The 20,800-nt window shown below is 41.4% G+C and overlaps 2 protein-coding genes across 2 annotated transcripts in view; one reads left to right on the plus strand and one right to left on the minus strand.

The window, feature by feature from the left end:
- LOC128354702 (unconventional myosin-X-like) overlaps window positions 1–8,186 on the plus strand; it is a 12,630-nt gene extending 4,444 nt beyond the window's left edge. Inside the window, exons 3-9 of the mRNA XM_053314879.1 lie at window positions 1–89; window positions 796–914; window positions 1,347–1,493; window positions 3,795–3,895; window positions 5,757–5,823; window positions 6,546–6,639; window positions 8,011–8,186. The exon at window positions 1–89 is cut by the window's left edge and continues 41 nt beyond it. Of these exons, the coding sequence (XP_053170854.1) occupies window positions 1–89; window positions 796–914; window positions 1,347–1,493; window positions 3,795–3,895; window positions 5,757–5,823; window positions 6,546–6,639; window positions 8,011–8,186 (793 nt within the window). The remainder of the gene's footprint in view (window positions 90–795; window positions 915–1,346; window positions 1,494–3,794; window positions 3,896–5,756; window positions 5,824–6,545; window positions 6,640–8,010) is intronic.
- A 9,607-nt stretch (window positions 8,187–17,793) lies between these two features.
- Window positions 17,794–20,139, minus strand: LOC128354704 (histone-lysine N-methyltransferase set-1-like; the record flags this gene model as incomplete). Its single annotated transcript, XM_053314880.1, has 4 exons — window positions 17,794–17,869; window positions 19,249–19,464; window positions 19,661–19,853; window positions 19,977–20,139. Coding segments are annotated over 4 exons (587 nt in total), but the record flags the coding sequence as incomplete, so codon positions are not given.
- Window positions 20,140–20,800: the final 661 nt, after the last annotated feature.

A 20,800-nucleotide genomic window follows, 5' to 3' on the forward strand; every position in this document is an offset into this window, starting at 1 on the left:
GGAGATCCTGCGGCTGCTGGCCGGCGTTCTGCACACGGGGAACATCGAGTTCATGACGGCCGGAGGAGCGCAGGTCTCCTCCAAGACAGGTGAGAGGGAACGCTACTCTTTTAAACCCTCCTGTTGATCTAGAGGGAAGGAAAGAAGGAAGGAAGAAGGAAGGAAAGGAGGAAGAAAGAAGGAAAGGAAGGAAGGACAGAAGGAAGGAAAGGAAGAAGAAAGGAGGAAGGAAAGGAGGGAGGGAGGGAGGAAGAAGAAAGGAAAGGAGGGAGGGAGCCAGGGAGGAAGAAAGATGGAAGGGAGGTAGGAAGGAAGATGGAAGGGAGGGAGGGAGGAAGGAAGGAAAGGATGGAGGAAGGAAGGCGAGAAGGAAAGGAGGGAGGAAGAAGGAAAGAAGGAAGGAAGGAAGGAGGAAGAGAGGGAAAGGAGGAAGAAGGAAGGAAGATGGAAGGAAGGAATGAAGGTTTGGTCTTTTGACTTATCGTCTCTTTTGACCCCAGATGGACTTTTATCAGCGTGCTAAACAAATGCTAATGTGTTTAATAATCAGGGGTCAAAGGTCGAGCTGATTTATTGGTGGTGACAGCAGTTATTGATCAGTGGACAGGCGATCATGCTGAGCCATTGATTACTGATTAGCTGAGCTGGATGCCTAAAAAATCAAATATTATGAGAAAACAAGTTGCAAGAGTACATTTTTAAGACATTTCTGCCTCTGATGGATAAAAAAAAACCCTAAATCTCTGAAACCTCTGACACTGATGGTTTGTGTGTTGGTTTTTTTCATGTCTGCAGCTCTCAGCCGGACGTCCGACCTCCTGGGACTGAACTCGGATCAGCTGGCCGAGGTTTTGACCCACCGGTCCATGATCCTCAGAGGAGAGGAGATCTGCACACCGCTCACTGTGGAACAGGTCTGTAAATTCAGCCAACACGCCTTCTTTATAATCAAAGATGCCCTTATGAATAGGAAATCACATTAACAGCTGCTTACATGTTGTGACTGAATAGTAAATTGATTTATTATAGAACCTTTCATACAAATAAAATAAGAAAACATGCAAACATTAACAATCAAAGGCAATAAAACCATAGAAATCAGAAAGGTAGAAGCAAGAAAAACCAGATTAAAACAAAGACAAAGGTGAGCTGGAGTCACCTTTAACAAACAGCAGCCAGAACAATTCATCTAATTATAGCACGAAGAGCAAATCTAACAAAGGGTGACATTGTTGGGGCTTTCCGGTTGTTCCCTCTCGTTGTTGTTGTTGCTGTCTCTGTGTGTGTGTGTGTGTGTGTGTGTGTGTGACGGTCGAGGCCTCTGATCTGTCGTGGTTCCTCTGCAGGCGGTGGACTCCAGAGACTCCATGGCCATGGCACTTTACTCTCAGTGTTTCAACTGGATCATACACAAACTCAACAGCCGCATCAGGGGAAAAGAAGACTTCAAATCCATCAGCATCCTGGACATCTTTGGGTTTGAGAACTTCGAGGTGCGTTTTTAAATAGACTCTCTTCATACCTCATTATAAACCAGTTAGACTCTTCATACCTCATTATAAACCAGTTAGACTCTTCATACCTCAGTATAAACCAGTTAGACTCTTCATACCTCAGTATAAACCAGTTAGACTCTTCATACCTCATTATAAACCAGTTAGACTCTTCATACCTCAGTATAAACCAGTTAGACTCTTCATACCTCATTATAAACCAGTTAGACTCTTCATACCTCATTATAAACCAGTTAGACTCTTCATACCTCAGTATAAACCAGTTAGACTCTTCATACCTCATTATAAACCAGTTAGACTCTTCTTACCTCATTATAAACCAGTTAGACTCTTCATACCTCATTATAAACCAGTTAGACTCTTCATACCTCAGTATAAACCAGTTAGACTCTTCATACCTCATTATAAACCAGTTAGACTCTCTTCATACCTCAGTATAAACCAGTTAGACTCTTCATACCTCAGTATAAACCAGTTAGACTCTCTTCATACCTCAGTATAAACCAGTTAGACTCTTCATACCTCAGTATAAACCAGTTAGACTCTCTTCATACCTCAGTATAAACCAGTTAGACTCTTCATACCTCATTATAAACCAGTTAGACTCTTCATACCTCAGTATAAACCAGTTAGACTCTTCATACCTCATTATAAACCAGTTAGACTCTCTTCATACCTCAGTATAAACCAGTTAGACTCTTCATACCTCATTATAAACCAGTTAGACTCTTCATACCTCATTATAAACCAGTTAGACTCTTCATACCTCAGTATAAACCAGTTAGACTCTTCATACCTCATTATAAACCAGTTAGACTCTTCATACCTCATTATAAACCAGTTAGACTCTTCATACCTCAGTATAAACCAGTTAGACTCTTCATACCTCAGTATAAACCAGTTAGACTCTTCATACCTCAGTATAAACCAGTTAGACTCTTCATACCTCAGTATAAACCAGTTAGACTCTTCATACCTCATTATAAACCAGTTAAACTCTTCATACCGCAGTATAAACCAGTTAGACTCTTCATACCTCAGTATAAACCAGTTAAACTCTTCATACCTCAGTATAAACCAGTTAGACTCTTCATACCTCAGTATAAACCAGTTAGACTCTCTTCATACCTCAGTATAAACCAGTTAGACTCTTCATACCTCAGTATAAACCAGTTAGACTCTCTTCATACCTCATTATAAACCAGTTAGACTCTTCATACCTCAGTATAAACCAGTTAGACTCTTCATACCTCATTATAAACCAGTTAGACTCTTCATACCTCATTATAAACCAGTTAGACTCTTCATACCTCAGTATAAACTAGTTAGACTCTTCATACCTCAGTATAAACCAGTTAGACTCTTCATACCTCATTATAAACCAGTTGGACTCTCTTCATACCCCAGTATAAACCAGTTAGACTCTCTTCATACCTCAGTATAAACCAGTAAGACTCTCTTCATACCTCAGTATAAACCAGTTAGACTCTTCATACCTCAGTATAAACCAGTTAGACTCTCTTCATACCTCAGTATATCATTGGTTTGTGGACTGCTGCTCGGAAGCCAATAGTTTCGGATCTGGGCAGCGCCATCTTGAAAATTTCAGATGCATGCTGGGAAAAATAAAAACATGCATTCTACTTATATGGGCATGAGGTGGAGCCATGGGAGGTTGCTATGGTTACGAGGGCTGGATCTCGAGGACATTGGTCAATCAACCTGTCAATCAGGACGTAGCCACGCCCTAATGCATACCCTGCTTTATCGTCACATATAAAATCAGGGAGGCCAAAATGTCCCAAATGAACATCATACTGCATTGAAGAAGGCTTTAAACTAGCGATTGAGACCATAAACACATTTTGAAAACGTTTACTGAGGTTAGAAATCAAGTGAGAAGTTGGTGAATTCTCCATTGACTTGTATAGAGACGGTCGCCCCCTGGTGGCCTTTTGATAGAATGCAGCTCTAAGTTACTTCCTGGTTGGCCTCATTTCAGAGGACCAGAACTCCCCGACTCTTCATTCTTTCAGGTCTTTCAATAGTTTATCAAATTGAATTAAATCACATTAAATCCCAATCTTCTCTCTCTTTCTCTCTTAATTAAGCACATATGACCTTTTTATTTCCTCTCTCTTCCAGAATCAGTATTATAATCATATTTAAATAGTTCATCAGGAAACCATTATACCTTTGGGTTTTCTCTCCGTCTCCGTTAATGAACCATCCGTCTGTGTTTTCTCTCTGTGCCCCCCCCCCCCCCCCCCCCCCCCACAGGTTAACCACTTTGAGCAGTTCAACATCAACTATGCAAATGAGAAGCTTCAGGAATATTTTAACAAGCACATTTTCTCCCTGGAGCAACTTGAATACAACAAGTAGGTGGAGGTTGTTTACGACTCATTCATCATTATGGAGGTTTCTCATTTGGTTGGTTTCTACTTTAAAACATAATTTATTTAGTGTTCCTCTGAATTACAATCACAATTCATTATGTTAGACCAGGGGTGTCTTTTCATTCAAGGAGCACATACAGAACAATATGATCTGATGTGGGCCAGATCATTAAAAGTAAGGAAGGAAGGAAGGAAAAGAAGGAGGAGAAGGAAGAGAATACAGGAAGGAAAGATGGAAGGAAGAGAAGATAAGAGGGAAGGAAGGAAGGAAGGAAGGAAGGAAATAAGACAAGGAGGAAGGAAAGAAGGAAGGAAATAAGACAAGGAGGAAGGGAGGAAGGAAGGAAGGAAGGAAAAGAAAAGAAGAGGAAGAAAGGGAGGAAGGACAGATGGAAGGAAGGAAGGAAGGATGGTAGGAGGGAGGGAGGAAGGAAGGAAAAGAAGACAAGGAGGAAGGGAGGAAGGAAGGAAAAGAAAAGAAGACAGGAAGAAAGGAAGGAAAAGAAAAGAAGACAGAGGAAGAAAGGGAGGAAGGACAGATGGAAGGAAGGAAAAGAAGACAAAGAGGAAGGGAGGAAGGAAGAAGGAAGGAAGGACAAGAAAAGAAGACAGAGGAAGAAAGGGAGGAGGGACAGACAGAAGGAAGCAAGGAAGGAAGGAAAAGAAAAGAAGACAGAGGAAGAAAGGTAGGAAGGACAGACAGAAGGAAGGAAAAGAGGAAGAAGGAAACTGGGCCGGATTGGACCTCTCGGCGGGCCGGTTCTAGCCCACGGGCCGCATGTTTGACACCCCTGTATTAGAGCTTACTTCCGTTTGCCTATAAATGCATAAAAGGATCAAACAGACGGAGTTATAATTCATTTATTTTACACCTTTTTTATGCAAATGATGTTAAAGGATGATATTGTCCTTAATAAATGCAGATACTCTACATTTGGACAATCCTCAAGGGACTATTGTGACTTTATTAGATAAGAAATCAGAGTTAGAAGGATTAAGCTTTCTTCTTCCTTCCTTCCTTCCTTCCTTCCTTCCTTCCTTCCTCCCTGCCTTCTTTCTTCCCTTCCTCTTTTCCTTTCTCCCTCCCTTGTTCCTTATTTCCTCTGTCCTTCCTTCCTTTCCTTACTTCCATCTGTTCTTCCTCCCTCCCTCCTTCTCTCCTCCCTTCCTTCTTTCCTTCCTCCATCCCTCTTTCTTCTTCCTTCCTTCCTTCCTTCTTTCTTCCCTTCCTCCTTCCCTCCTTCTCTCTTTCTTTCCTCCCCCCTACCTTCCTTCCGTCCTCCCTTCCTTTCAATGAGTGTCCTATAAAGGGTTAATCGACATGGGTGGCTGTGGCTCAGAAGGTAGACCGGTCGTCCTCCAATTGGAAGATTGGTGGTTCGATGTGTCCTTGGGCAAGACACTTAACCCTAAATTGCTCCCGTCGCTATGCCAACGGTGTATGAATGTGAATGAATGGTTAACTTCCTCCTGATGAGCAGTTTGGCACCCTGCGTGGTAGCTCCTGCCATCAGTGTGTGAATGTGTGTGAATGGATGAATGACATGTAATGTAAAGCGCTTTGAGTGGTCATAAAGACTAGAAAGGTGCTATAGAAGTACAGTCCATTTACCATCTACCTGTAAATAATAAGTTTAATATGTAATTTAAAGTCCACTAAAAAAGCTGTTCTATGAAGCTAGACTAGTTCACATTAGATTATAAATATTCCTTCTTTGCTGGCTGGAGTCTACAACAAGAGTTAAGCAGTTCAGGCATTTTTAACTACAGTTTCTCTCCATTTGTCTGTTTTTAAATGTTTCTAAGTCTCCTAATGTGCTTTTATTTTGGTGTCCTCCTGCAGGGAAGGCCTGGTTTGGGTCGACATAAACTGGATGGACAACGGAGAATGTCTGGATCTCATCGAGAAGGTACGTAGTGGATTAAAAAGTTCTGCTTAACTTCAGAACTTGGCAGCTAAAAATAAATGTTCTGTTATAATCAGAAGTAAATATATGTATGCAGTATTCTCTTAACCCTCCTGTTGTCCTCGAGTCAAGGAAGGAAGGGAGGAAGAAGGGAAGGAAGGGAGCGAGGGAGGGAGGCAGGAAGGAAAGGAGAGAGGGAGGGAGGAAAGGGAAGGAAGGAAGGAGGGAAGGACAGAAGAAAGAAGGAAGGAAGGTAGAAGGGAGGAAGGAAGGAAGGAAGGTAGAAGGGAGGAAGGAGGGTAGGAGGGTGGAAGGAAAAAAGGAAGGAGGGAAGGACAGAAGAAAGAAGGAAGGAAGGTAGAAGGGAGGAAGGGAGGAAGGAAGGAAGGACGGAGGAAAGAAGGAAGGAAGGTAGGAGGAAGGGAGGAAAGGAAAGGAAGGAATGAAGGAAGGAGGGAGGAAAGAAGGATGGAAGGTAGGAGGGAGGGAGGGAGGGAGGGAGGGAGGGAGGGAGGGAGGGAGAAAGGAAAAGAGGAAGGGAGGAAGGAATTAAAGAAGGACAGAGGAAAGAAGGAAGGAAGGAAGAGTAAAAACAGACAGGGTCATTATGTGATTAAAAAACAATAAAACAAGATGTTGATGAGATCAGTAATAGTGATGATGATGATGATGATGATGACGATAATGACGATGATGATGATGATGTCGTCTCTCTGTTTCCATAGAAACTGGGTCTCCTGGCCCTGATGAACGAGGAGAGTCACTTCCCTAAAGCCACAGACGACACCTTACTGGAGAAACTGCACCAGCCAGCACTCGGTTGGTCTACTTTCACCTCCCCATGTTTAAACCTGTTAGTTTTAATATCAGCAGCGATGATCGGGCCCACCCCCCCGCCACGCCACGACTGAGTCCAATGGAAACAAACAGCGGCAAAATAGGACAATTCAATTCAAAATGGCTGACTTCCTGTTGGAGTGACGTCATGGGTCCAAGAGACTTTTTTGTGCGTCTTTACACGAAACATATGTGTACCAAATTTCGTTTGTCAATCTGACTTGAGGGGCTCAATTTTTTTTCAATTTTCAAGGGGGGCGCTATTGTATCCAGTAGGAGGCGCTATGGAGCTGACACAGTATTGATGCATAGACGTGTTCAGGGCGGGACCCTCTACATGCGTGATTAATTTGGTGTAGATCGGACGATGTCTGTAGGAGTTATAAGGACTTCCTGTTTAAAGTTATAAGGACTTCCTGTTTAATGGCGAGTCGGCCATTTTGTAAAAGAAGTATTATGAGCCAATAAATGTGTATTTGACGTTCTCCTAAAGTAATGTTAATGTTGAGTCTAATAGTTTGTTTTCTCTTCCTGCAGAAAAACTCTTTCTATGTGAAACCTCGTGTTGCTGTTCACTTCTTTGGAGTCAAGCACTATGCAGGAGAGGTATGATCTCATTATTATATGTGATTAAAGATTAAAGAAAGAAAAAGAGCGAGAATTCCTCCCTTCCTTCCTTCCTTCCTTCTTCCTTCCTTCCTTCCTTCCTTCCTTCCTTTCTTCCTTCCTTCCTTCCTTCCTTCCTGTCTTCCTTTCTGTCTACCTTTCTCACTCTTTGACTCCTTCCTCCCTCCCTTCTTCCTCACTCCTTGACTCCTTCCTCCTCCCTTCCTTCCTCACTCGTTGACTCCTTCCTTCCTTCCTCCCTCCCTCCCTTCCCTCTCCTCCTCCTCCTCCCTTCCTTCCTTCCTTCCTTCCTTCCTTCCTTATTTCTTATTTCCTTCCTTCCTTCCTTCCACCTGTCCTGCCTGTCTTCCATCTTTTCTTCCTGTCTTCTCTTTATTCTCCTCCTTCTTTTCCTTCCTTCCTTCCTTCCTTCCTTCCTCACTCCTTGACTCCTTCCTTCCTTCCTTCTCCCTCCCTCCGTCCCTCCCTCCCTTCCTTCCTTCCTTCCTTTCTGTCTTCTTTTCCTTCTTTCCTTCCATGTGTCCTGTCTTCCTTCCAGCTTTTCTTCCTGTCTCCTTTCCTTCCTTCCTCTCCGTCTCCTCCTCCTTCCTTCCTTCTTCCTTCCTTTCCTTCCTTCCTTCCTTCCTTCCTTCCTTCCTTCCATCTTTTTAATGATCCAGCCATCGTCAGATCAGATTGTACTGTATGTGACTCCTCTGCTCTAGCTCCTTCCTCCTCTCATTGCAGCTGTTTCTAACTTCTCTGTCGCCCCCTGGTGGCGTTGTGGTGGTGTTTCTAACCTCTCTGTCGCCCCCCTGGTGGCGTGTGGTGGTGTTTCTAACCTCTCTGTCGCCCCCTGGTGGCGTGTGGTGGTGTTTCTAACCTCTCTGTCGCCCCCTGGTGGCGTGTGGTGGTGTTTCTAACCTCTCTGTCTCCCCCTGGTGGCGTGTGGTGGTGTTCTAACCTCTCTGTCGCCCCCTGGTGGCGTGTGGTGGTGTTTCTAACCTCTCTGTCTCCCCCTGGTGGCGTGTGGTGGTGTTTCTAACCTCTCTGTCGCCCCCTGGTGGCGTGTGGTGGTGTGTTTCTAACCTCTCTGTCGCCCCCTGGTGGCGTGTGGTGGTGTTTCTAACCTCTCTGTCGCCCCCTGGGTGTGGTGGTGTTTCTAACTTCTCTGTCGCCCCCTGGTGGCGTGTGGTGCTGTCTCTAACCTCTCTGTCGCCCCCTGGTGGCGTGTGGTGGTGTTTCTAACCTCTCTGTCGCCCCCTGGTGGCGTGTGGTGGTGTTTCTAACCTCTCTGTCGCCCCCTGGTGGCGTGTGGTGGTGTTTCTAACCTCTCTGTCGCCCCTGGTGGCGTGTGGTGGTGTTTCTACCTCTCTGTCGCCCCCTGGTGGCGTGTGGTGGTGTTTCTAACCTCTCTGTCGCCCCCTGGTGGCGTGTGGTGGTGTTTCTAACCTCTCTGTCTCCCCCTGGTGGCGTGTGGTGGTGTTTCTAACCCTCTCTGTCGCCCCCTGGTGGCGTGTGGTGGTGTTTCTAACCTCTCTGTCTCCCCCTGGTGGCGTGTGGTGGTGTTTCTAACCTCTCTGTCGCCCCCTGGTGCGTGTGGTGGTGTTTCTAACCTCTCTGTCGCCCCCTGGTGGCGTGTGTGGTGGTTTCTAACCTCTCTGTCGCCCCCTGTGGCTGCTGTGGTGGTGTTTCTAACTCTCTGTCGCCCCCTGGTGGCGTGTGCGTGGCTGTCTCTAACCTCTCTGTCGCCCCCTGGTGGCGGTGTGGTGGTGTTCTAACCTCTCTGACGCCCCCTGGTGGCGTGTGGTGGTGTTCTAAACCTCCTCTGTCGCCCCCTGGTGGGCGTGTGGTGGTGTTCTAACCTCCTCTGTCCGCCCCCTGGTGGCGTGTGGTGGTGTTGCAGGTGGGTGTATGACGTGAGGGGATGCTGGAGAGAACAGAGACACTTTCAGAGACGACATCCTCAACCTGCTGAGGAGAGCAGGTAGGTTCTGCTTCTCTGACCCAAACACCCGATAACAACTTCCTGTTTCTGTCCGCTTGTCTTTTATTGTGAGGAGACGAGAGGAGGATTATAGTACAGTCTGCCAGAATAGAGACTTCAAACAAAATAAAGACCTTCATTAATTGATTTCAGTGGAGAAGATTCACTTTAATTTATTTGTATATCTCATATATATATATCTATATCAGAGAGAGAGAGACATAGAAGACGACAGAGAGACAGAGAGAGCAGAGACGACATAGCAGAGAGAGAGAGCAGAGAGAGACAGAGAGGGAGACAGATACAGAGAGAGAGAGAGAGGAGAGACAGAGAGAGAAAGGAGAGAGAGAGAGACTAGAGAGGGAGAAAGCGAGAGCGCGAGAGAGCGAGAGAGGAGCGAGAGAGAGAGGGAGACACATAGAGAGAGAGAGAGAGACATAGAGAGGGAGACGAGAGAGCGAGAGAGAGAGGGAGAGATACAGAGAGAGAGAGAGAGAGATAAATAACGAATAAATAAAGTAACAGTAGTTGGTCATTACACTAAACATCCTGTCTGTTGGTTTCTCTTCCCTCCTCTCCCTCCTCCTCCTCCCTCCTCCTCTTCCTCCTCCTCCTCTTCCTCTCAGGTTGGACTTTGTGTACGATCTGTTTGAACACGTACTGAGCCGCACCACAACAGGACACTCTGAAGATCAGCTCCAAACACCGCCGGCCCACCGTCAGCTCCCAGTTCAAGGTACCACACACACAATCACACACAAATACACACAAATACACAACATGTTTACTACACACCCTCACACACACACTCACACACACACACACACACACACACACTTAATACAGAAATATGTGTTATTAGTAGTTTATAAAGGCAGTGATAGCAGTGTATTAGTAACAGTAGTGTGGTTGGTTGGTTTTGTTTTTATAGTATCTTTCAAAATACAAATGCAGCTCAAACACCAGGAAGTTAAGACTAAACATTTTAGGTTAAAAACACAACAAACATTAACACACACAAATATAAGAGATTAAGTAATAAAGCTGTAGTATTAGTAGCAGCAGAAGTAAAGATAGTAGTAGTAGTTTTATTTTGATAGGATGAGTATTAATAATAGTAGTTTTATTTTGATAGGATGAATATTAATAATATTAGTTTTATTTTGATAGGATGAGTATTAATAATATTAGTTTTATTTTGATAGGATGAGTATTAATAATATTAGCACATTAAGAGTAACAGTTGTAGTAGTAGTTTTATTTTGATAGGATGAGTATTAATAATATAGGATGAGTATTAATAATATTAGTTTTATTTTGATAGGATGAGTATTAATAATATTAGTTTTATTTTGATAGGATGAGTATTAATAATAGTAGTTTTATTTTGATAGGATGAGTATTAATAATAGTAGTTTTATTTTGATAGGATGAATATTAATAATATTAGTTTTATTTTGATAGGATGAGTATTAATAATATTAGTTTTATTTTGATAGGATGAGTATTAATAATATTAGCACATTAAGAGTAACAGTTGTAGTAGTAGTTTTATTTTGATAGGATGAGTATTAATAATATAGGATGAGTATTAATAATATTAGTTTTATTTTGATAGGATGAGTATTAATAATATTAGTTTTATTTTGATAGGATGAATATTAATAATAGTTTTATTTTGATAGGATGAGTATTAATAATAGTAGTTTTATTTTGATAGGATGAATATTAATAATATTAGTTTTATTTTGATAGGATGAATATTAATAATATTAGTTTTATTTTGATAGGATGAGTATTAATAATATTAGTTTTATTTTGATAGGATGAGTATTAATAATATTAGTTTTGTTTTGATAGGATGAGCATTAATAATAGTTTTATTTTGATAGGATGAATATTAACAATATTAGTTTTATTTTGATAGGATGAGTATTAATAATATTAGTTTTATTTTGATAGGATGAGTATTAATAATATTTGCACATTAACAGTAACAGTTGTAGCAGTAGTTTTATTTTGATAGGATGACTATTAATAATATTAGTTTTATTTTGATAGGATGAGTATTAATAGTTTTATTTTGATAGGATGAGTATTAATAATATTAGCACATTAAGAGTAACAGTTGTAGTAATAGTTTTATTTTGATAGGATGAGTATTAATGATAGTAGTTTTATTTTGATAGGATGAGTATTAATAATATTAGTTTTATTTTGATAGGATGAGTATTAGTGATATTACCACATTAAGAGTAACAGTTGTAGTAGTAGTTTTATTTTGATAGGATGAGTATTGATAATATTAGTTTTATTTTGATAGGATGAGTATTAATAATATTAGTTTTATTTTGATAGGATGAGTATTAATAATGTCTGTTCCTGTTTTAGGCCTCTCTACACTCTCTGATGGCGACACTCAGCACCTCCAACCCTTTCTTCATCCGCTGCATCAAACCCAATACACACAAGGTGAGACACACACACACACACACACACACACACACACACACACACACACACACACACACATACACACGCACACAGCCACACACATACAGACACCAACACACACACACACACACACATATAGCCACAGACACACACACCAACCCACACACACACACACACATACAGCCACACACACTAACACACACACACACACACATACAGCCACACACATACAGACACACACACCAACACAGACACAAACACACACACAGACACACACAAACACACACACACACACACATACAGCCACACACACACACACACACACACACACACTAACACACACATACACACACATACAGACACACACACACACACACACACACACACACACACACACACATACAGCCACACACACACACACACACCAACACACACATGCACACACACATACAGCCACACACACACACACACACACATAGAGACACACACACACACACACACACATACAGACACACACACACACACACACACACACACACACACACCAACACACACATACAGACACACACACACACACACACACACACACACACATACAGACACACACACACACACACACACACACACACACACACACACACACCCCACTTCCACCCAACAACCAGCAGCAGACAGGAATGACAAGCGTCTGGCCCCTCGTCGTGCCCTTTGACCCCCGCGGTTGCCTAGCAACAGGCTGCAGTAGTGAAGAATGCCGGCTAATGTACACAAATGATATACAGGAGAGAGACTGATCACTAAATATCATTATTAGAGCTTCTATAACCAAACCTGAGTTAAAACACACTTCCTGTTTAACCTTTAACCTCTTATAAAAGGATATTAAAACTCCAGGACATTGTTTCTGTCGCTTTATTTTGAAAAACCTGGTCTAAACATCGAGATCATGGTGACGTCTCATTGGTCGGCAGTCTGAGGTTTAAACTGGAAGGAAGGAAGGAAGGAAGGAAGGAGGGAGGGAGGGAGGGAGGGAGGAAGGAAGGAAGGAAAAATAAGACAGGAAGGGAGGAAAAGAAGGAAGGAAGCAAGGAAAATAAGACAGGAAGGGAGGAAAGGAAGGAAGGAAGGAAGGAAGGAAGGAAAATAAGACAGGAAGGGAGGAAAAGAAGGAAGGAAAATAAGACAGGAAGGGAGGAAAGGAAAGAAGGAAGGAAGGACGGAAGGAGAGAGCAATCGGGCTCCAATACATTATTTCTGTCGCTTTATTTTGAAAAACGTCGTCTAAACATGGCGTTCATGGTGACGTCACATTGGTCTGCAGTCTGAGGTTTAAACTGGGCCAATTGATTAGCTGATTGGCTGATTATCCTCGATGTCATCATCTTATCGACGGGCGTCTTGATGCCTCGGCGGCTCGTTAGTGACATCACTGCAAACAGCCAATGAGTGGTTGGTATTGATGATGATGTCAGCAGTGATGGATGGTTTCCTGGTCTGCTGCTCAGTGAGGGTTTATCTCTGCTGTCCGTCCGTCTGATGGAAACTAACTGAGATGTTAAATGATGATCAGCTGAAGGAATATACGAGGAAACTTCATATTTGTAGTTTTTTATATAAAATAAATGAAACTTATTGTGCAGCAGTTTTTCGTTCATATCAGCAGAAATCAGAAATCTCAGTTTTTAAGTTTGAAGTTTAAACTTCCTGTCGTCCTCCTGGGTCAAACTGACCCCGTCTCTTCTGACTCTTTGACTCTTTCCTTCCTTCCTTCCTTGCTCCCTCCCTCCCTCCTCACTCCTTTCCTTCCTTCCTTCCTTCCTTCCTTCCTTCCTTCCTTCTTTCCTCCGTCCCTCCCTTCTCTCCTTACTCCTTTCCTTCCTTCCTTCCTTCCTTCCTTCCTCCCTCCCTTCTCTCGTTACTCCTTTCCTTCCTTCCTTCCTTTCTGCCTTCCTTCCTTCCCTCCTTACTCCTTTCCTTCCTTCCTCCTTCCCTTCTCTCTGTCCTCCTTTCTTCCCTCCCTCCCTCCCTCCCTCCCTTCCTCCCTCCCTCCCTCCCTTCCTGCCTCCCTCCCTACTCCTTCCTTCTTTCCACCCTTACTTGACCTGAGGACAACAGGAAGGTTAAAAAGGCTCTATGTATTCTTCTGTTTGTAGTAGATACACACACACACACACACACACACACACACACATACGGGTTTATAAGGTTTAGAGGGCCATTTTCTCCAGACCCGCCCGGTGGTGGTTTAGATGGGCTACCCTTTCCCGAGGTCCTAGAGCTTTGGGAGTTAGACTGAACCACTCTAAAAAATCTGAAAAAAATTCAGCTCACTTCAGAGTTCAGATACACGCTACACAACTCCATACACATCACCCTGATAGTTATTGTGGTTTATGCAGACAATTCTCTTTTGTGACTTATGAGGACACAAAAAACATTATCAGGACTTTAAAGGGCAATGATGTCACATTTTAAATGAGTCCTCATTAACATAAATACACAAACCTGACAGCACACAGCATTAACAGAACAGTCATTTTAATGTTAATAAAGTGCTCTTTTATATGAAATACTGCATATATATATAAATAAAATATCTAAATAAACATCATGTCAAAATAATTGCACTTAATCTAGAACATAAATACAATAAAACAAACTAAAACAAACTAAAACAAACGTCACATGATTGTCACTGCAAGAAATGCAGAAAAAAGCGATAAACCCACAGGCAACTAACGGTCAGACGGCAGCCTGTCACATAACTCACATTAGCTTTACTGCTAAAATGTTCTCTAACTTGTAACTACCCATGTTGAACAGGTGGCATTACAAAATATATATGGGCATCAACTTAACCAAACAACCACATACACAATTGAACCCTGTGGATTTATAGCTTCTGTTTCTGTGACTGTCTTTTTCCAGCTATTCCTCTGTTTCTGACAAAGTCCCGTATATTTTGCACTGTTCTTTGTGCTAATGCAGGGCCTTCTACCAGCTTGCAATGACTACATTTGTTTTTGGTGGCCAGTTTTCCTTTACAAATGTGACATCTGAAATGCTGCATTACTGCAGCAACCTCAGCCTTAGACCACACTTTCTTTGGCACTCTTCTGGACTCATGTTCTTGACCAGCATCTTGTCCTAGAAGATATGAAGATAGAGTAAAAGAAAAAATATCACACATACAACACAATGTGTTGGCCGGTTGGCTCAATCAAAACTTGAGTTCAACTAATGAACAGATTCCTGTAATGAACATTCTTGAATACTCAATTTTCAGTTGACTGTTCACCTGATTTGATTTCAACCAACTAAATTTGTCCAACTTTGATGAAATTTAATATTTGCTGCAGATGGTCTGAAGGAGTCAAGAGGCATTGAAAGTACAGCGAGAATGTTCTTAAAAGTAATGCATCAATAGTTTGTCATTGTTTTCTTGGCCCAACACAAGGAACAGTCAACACAGGTTGGTACAGCTGCACACAGCTTTCCAGGCATTTGGCAGGTAGGTTGGAGAAGTTACCACAGGTTTAGGCTGTCTCAGTGTCTTCTGTCTGTTAGTAGAATCCCAGACTGACTGAATGATGCTTTAACTCTGGCTGTTTATCTTGCAACAGAGTACATTTGGGAATCAGACACTTCTGATGGTAGTGAGTGATGAATAAGAATCTAAACATCTGAAGTGCCAAAATGTTTTGCACCGATCATTTTTTGTAGAGAAGTGGTGCAGTTTGCTAATAATTATCATATTAAATCTAAATCTAACCCTAACTCAATGAAGGTGCAGAGAGACAGGAAACGGAGAGACAGTTGTGACATGCCATAAAGGATGTACTGGTTATGTGGTGTATGTATTACTGTGAACCAAATGCTCAGTAATCTGAACCCACTTATTGAATTGATCACTCTTTTGGTAAACCATAAACAGTTTTATCTGTGTTCAAAATCAAACAAACAATGTTTTCAGATGATACACACACCAGTCAAAATTACAACACTATTGAGGATTCATTAAACACTGTATCAGAAAATGGAAAACAGTGTTCAGGACATGTAGCTCCAGAATGTTTTGTTCATCATGCAGTAGATGCATTTTGTGTTTTCCAAAAAAAATATTCATAACTCAGTAACACAGTTAAGATATTTAAATTTAGATAATGCATAATGTAAGTACTGCAAGAATTACAGTATTGACGGTCTGTGCATTCAGCACTTGCATAAGGCCAAAGAACAAAGACAAGCATCTAAATGAAAAGCACATTACACTGTAAATGTAACTGCAAAATCAAAGTCAACAAGTGATTAATTCGGCCTAAGCATCACGTCTTTGTGCTGGGTCAGGACAGAGGACTTCATCTACATCACAGACAGCAGGGAAAAACCCTCTGGTGTGTCTAATCCAGCCACGGAAAGGAGATTCTCCCTTCTATAGGGTGTTTGGTCATATACCTTCCAGCCATGCAGAGAAAAACTTTATTCTATTGGGCTGAGGAAAGGGGAGTATGGTGGAAGGCAAACATTTATGAATTGCTGGTTGATGTTGAACCACTCTTGTATCACCCTTCAACTCACCCATGCTGTCTGTGCACTCTGAACTGGCTTATATTGGTTTCATCACATCATGAGCAACAAGTGTGAAGAGTTTTGAGTCTTTGTGTGTAAGCTATGATATCTGTGCTGTAACTGTGTTTAACTTCTGCCACCTGTGGCTACCATTATGCATCACAAGTGCAACATGTGTTTTAGTGAGTGAGAATGTGTTTAGAAAAACAGTAAATAAGATCTGCAGATTGTGTCTAACCAGGTGAAAATTGTTCATGGTTTTGCCAAAAGAGTGATTGATTCAATAATTGCATTTGGTTCAGAGAATGGAGTTTAGTGTTTTAGCAATACAGAAAAACTGTAAACACAATTACAGCACAGATATCATAGCTTACACACTTGTTGCTCATGATGTGATAAATATATATAAATAAATAATATAAATATAAATCAGTTCAGAGTGCACAGGAGGCATGGGTGAGTTGAAGGGTGATACCAGAGTGGTTCATGAATGTTTGCTTTCCATCATACTGTACTCCCCTTTCCTCACCCCAACAGAAGAGTTTTTCTCTGCATGGCGGTGGAAGGTATATCACTGAAACCCTATAAAAGGGAGAATCTCCTGCAGGCCATGGGATTGGCCGGTGGTGACAGGTGTAGAGTCTTGCCAAGGCTGGATCAGACACACCAGAGGGTTTTTCCTCCGTTACCTGTGATGTAGGCAATGTCCTGACCCAGCACAAAGACGTGATGCTGAGGCTGAATGAATCACTTGTTGACTTTGATTTTGCAGTTACATTTACAGCATAATATAATGTGCTTTTCAATTAGATTTTGTGTTTGTACTTTGGCCTTTTGCAGTACTGGATTTTTACGGTATGCAAGTACTGAATCAGCAGACAGTCAATACTGTAATTCTTGCAGTACTTACAGTATGCAATATCTAAACTGTGTTACTGAGTTGTGAATATTTTTTTGGAAAACACAAAATGTATTTAATGTATTATAAACAATAACCATTTTTTTCTGGAGTTACATGTCCTGAACACTGTTTTCCATTTTCTGATGTTTAATGAATGCTCAGTAGTGTTTTGAGACATTGTTTGATTTTGCAAGAAGGATCAGAGGTTTAATGAATGTAGTTTGAAAATTAGGTTTTGTGTTTACAGTTTTGAGAAAAGGGTGGAAGGATTCAAGAAATGTGTCTAAGCAATTTTGAAAAACTGTAACTAACTGCTGGGGCACCCCTATATATTCACATCATACAATATACTGTAACTGCATAATTTTAAGTGTAAAGATGCGTTACAATCAAACTTACCTTCAGAGAGAGGGACAGTCTCATTCACGGTGGAGGTCACTGATGACACTGCTTCTGCAAAACACATAATTTGCCAAAAGATTTTTTTAATGGAAAAATACATTCTATCAACAAACAAACAACTGTAAAGGGAAATAACTTACCAAAATCTGCAGCATCATGGACCTGCTCCGTGGCTGTAGAGCCTGTTGCAGCGTCCACAGCCTTACTAGTTTCACACTCTGGGAATGCTGTGCCAGTGGCATCAGAATCACTCTCACTGTCCTTGGCCTCAGTGTCACTTACTGCGATTTCATCTAGGAAATGGTGTTAGTAAAAGTCACAAATAGCACAAATTAAATAAAAAAATAATGTTTCATAGGTGTTACTTTGAAGAAGAGTTAATCATACACTGGAATACAACACATACATTACACATAAAACCAATGCACACGTACATTTCACTCAAAGCAATGCAATCCCTTCTCTCTAAAAGGTCATAATGTTTTGTGTTTGTTCAATGGTTCCAAAAATGTTCAACTGTACAATCATCACTGTAGTACTTTAAATATAAATGTGGTAAACAAATATACATATCCAACCATCAGTATAAAAACAAAGATTAACAGCACTATATACACACAACATCTATAATGATCATATGCCTGCACCAAATAGTAGAATACCAGGGCTTCAAGTAAGGAAAATGCCTCGGAGTGAAGACATGACAGAAGCTAACTGGAGTCAGGAAGTGTCAGTCCAGCAGCCTGTACTATGAAACAAGCTCAACATACTTAGGACATAATCGTGTTTTCTTATTTCTATTGAGAAAGACTCTTTTATACATGTACATTTTTTTATATTTAAATGGGGCTGCTTTAATTTTAGCTATGTGCCCCTTTTAAAATCTGTATACACATCTACTTCTAATAGTTATAAACTTAATTCACTTGTCTCACCTTTGCATTCATAGCCTAACCACTTCAACGATGATACAGGTCCCACACACTGAATGCACTTATCCAGGGTGGCTACTGTTGTGAGCACAAGGTGATGATTTTTACACTGTGGGCAAGAAGTTGACATGAGTTATTGGTCATATATACCACTGCCCATATAAATTATATCAATCATGTTCAGGTCACACACAGAGATCTGATACCGACTTACACTAAGAGAAGCACTTGACAAGAAGGTCTCTGTAAACCATTGTCCACATAAACCATATGTTCAGGTTACACACACTGATCTGATACTGACTTACACTAGAGAAGCACTTGACAAGAAGGTCTCTGTAAACCACTGTCCTCATAAACCATATGTTCAGGTCACACACACTGATCTGATACTGACTTACACTAGAGAAGCACTTGACAAGAAGGTCTCTGTAAACCACTGTCCACATAAACCATATGTTCAGGTCACACACACTGATCTGATACTGACTTACACTAGAGAAACACTTGACAAGAAGGTCTCTGTAAACCACTGTCCACGTAAACCATATGTTCAGGTCACACACACTGATCAGATACTGACTTACACTAAGAGAAGCACTTGACAAGAAGGTCTCTGTAAACCAATGTCCACATAAACCATATGTTCAGGTCACACACACACTACACCAATTGACAATATTGGGTTACTTTATATTTTACCACACAAATCATAAAGCAGAACATAGGATTTCATTTACCTTTCCAACCCTGCTGGGATTCCTTGGATCTGGACATGACCCTGCAGCCATCTCAGTGTCATGGGGCTTGTTCACCATCTCAGTGTCATGGGTCCCTGCTGCCATCTTAGTGTCATGGGGCTTGTCCACCCTCTCAGTGTCATGGGTCCCTGCTGCCATCTTAGTGTCATGGGGCTTGTCCACCATTTCACTGCCATGGGTCCCTGCAGCATCATCCTACAGAAAAAAAAGTTATAAGATGTTTCCTATGTAATACCATAAGAAAGGTGGGAAAAACATGACCTCTGACCAGTCATGGGACAAATTGTTAGCTTTTCCAGTGTGTCTTCACGCTCTCATAGAATTGTATTGCTATGATTTAGCAACACAGGAGTTTGAGACATTAATATCACAAAAGGAAAACTTCAGCTACCTTATATCTCCATGGCCAGTCTGAATCACCATAATCATATGTGATCTCCTCTCCAGGGCTTATACTATGTTTTGCAAACAAGCACAGATGGGGCTTTCCTTCAACCATAATGTACTTCATCTTTGCATTCGGGTTTACATGGTCATCGTTGGCCAGTCTGCCCAAGGTCCCGTCCTCTTTAGCCGCATCAACACTGTAATTGAAAATCATTTATAGTTTTGCAATGTGATTTAGTCTGACTTAAACACCTTCCGTTAATATATGTTCAGCAAACCATAATCAATGTGTCATTTAATTCTGATTCGACAATACCCACCACCAGAGTTTTCCATCAAAACGGAACTTGAACATGAAGTCCTTAAGGCTGTCATGGTAGATCCTCTGCCTCCTCTCACATTCCTGATGGGTAATGAGTTGACCTTGGTACTCTAGTAGGAAGTCCCCTTTTTCGAATGGGGCAGTAGTGAAGATCCCACGACCTAATTCACAAATATGTGTAACGTGTAAGTAAGATGCCATGTTTAAAGTTTAAAAGGTTTTAACATAATTCACTTGGTGGATATCCACAGTAAATAAGTACATTAAAATGCCCAATATAAATATATAAAAGAAAGAAGATTTAGTTGAAAGAAGTTCAGTTTTATGTTTTGTCATGAAGGCACCACCATCTTGCAGTATGATAACCTGTGATATCACAGGGTTGGTTTGCTGCCTTGGTACAATCATGAAAAGGTAGCCTCCATTTTCTCACATTTGTCTTTTCAATGTTATTCTCTTTCACTATTTTTCACATTTGTGTGTCACTGTCTCAATAATTCACAGACTCTATCCTTCATGTCTGTATCTTTCACTATGTTTTTTCATCTCCATCTTTTGCTATCTTTCACCGTTTCTACCAAGGGAGCAAACCAACCCAGTGACATCACAGTTTATCATTATGCAAGATGGCAGCCCTGTGACAAAACATATAACCGAACTTCTGCTTTACACATGTTTACATTTGTCATACTCCAAATTGTTAGGTGCAGTGGAATTCCATTAAGTGAATTACTCTTATGTGATTGGCTGCTTTATTTCCACTTTAATCATGATTAAATATTCAGAGCTTTACACTCACTAACCTTTGAAAACACTTATGTG

Source organism: Scomber japonicus, unplaced genomic scaffold (assembly GCF_027409825.1).
Source record: "Scomber japonicus isolate fScoJap1 unplaced genomic scaffold, fScoJap1.pri scaffold_467, whole genome shotgun sequence".
NCBI lineage: Eukaryota > Metazoa > Chordata > Actinopteri > Scombriformes > Scombridae > Scomber > Scomber japonicus.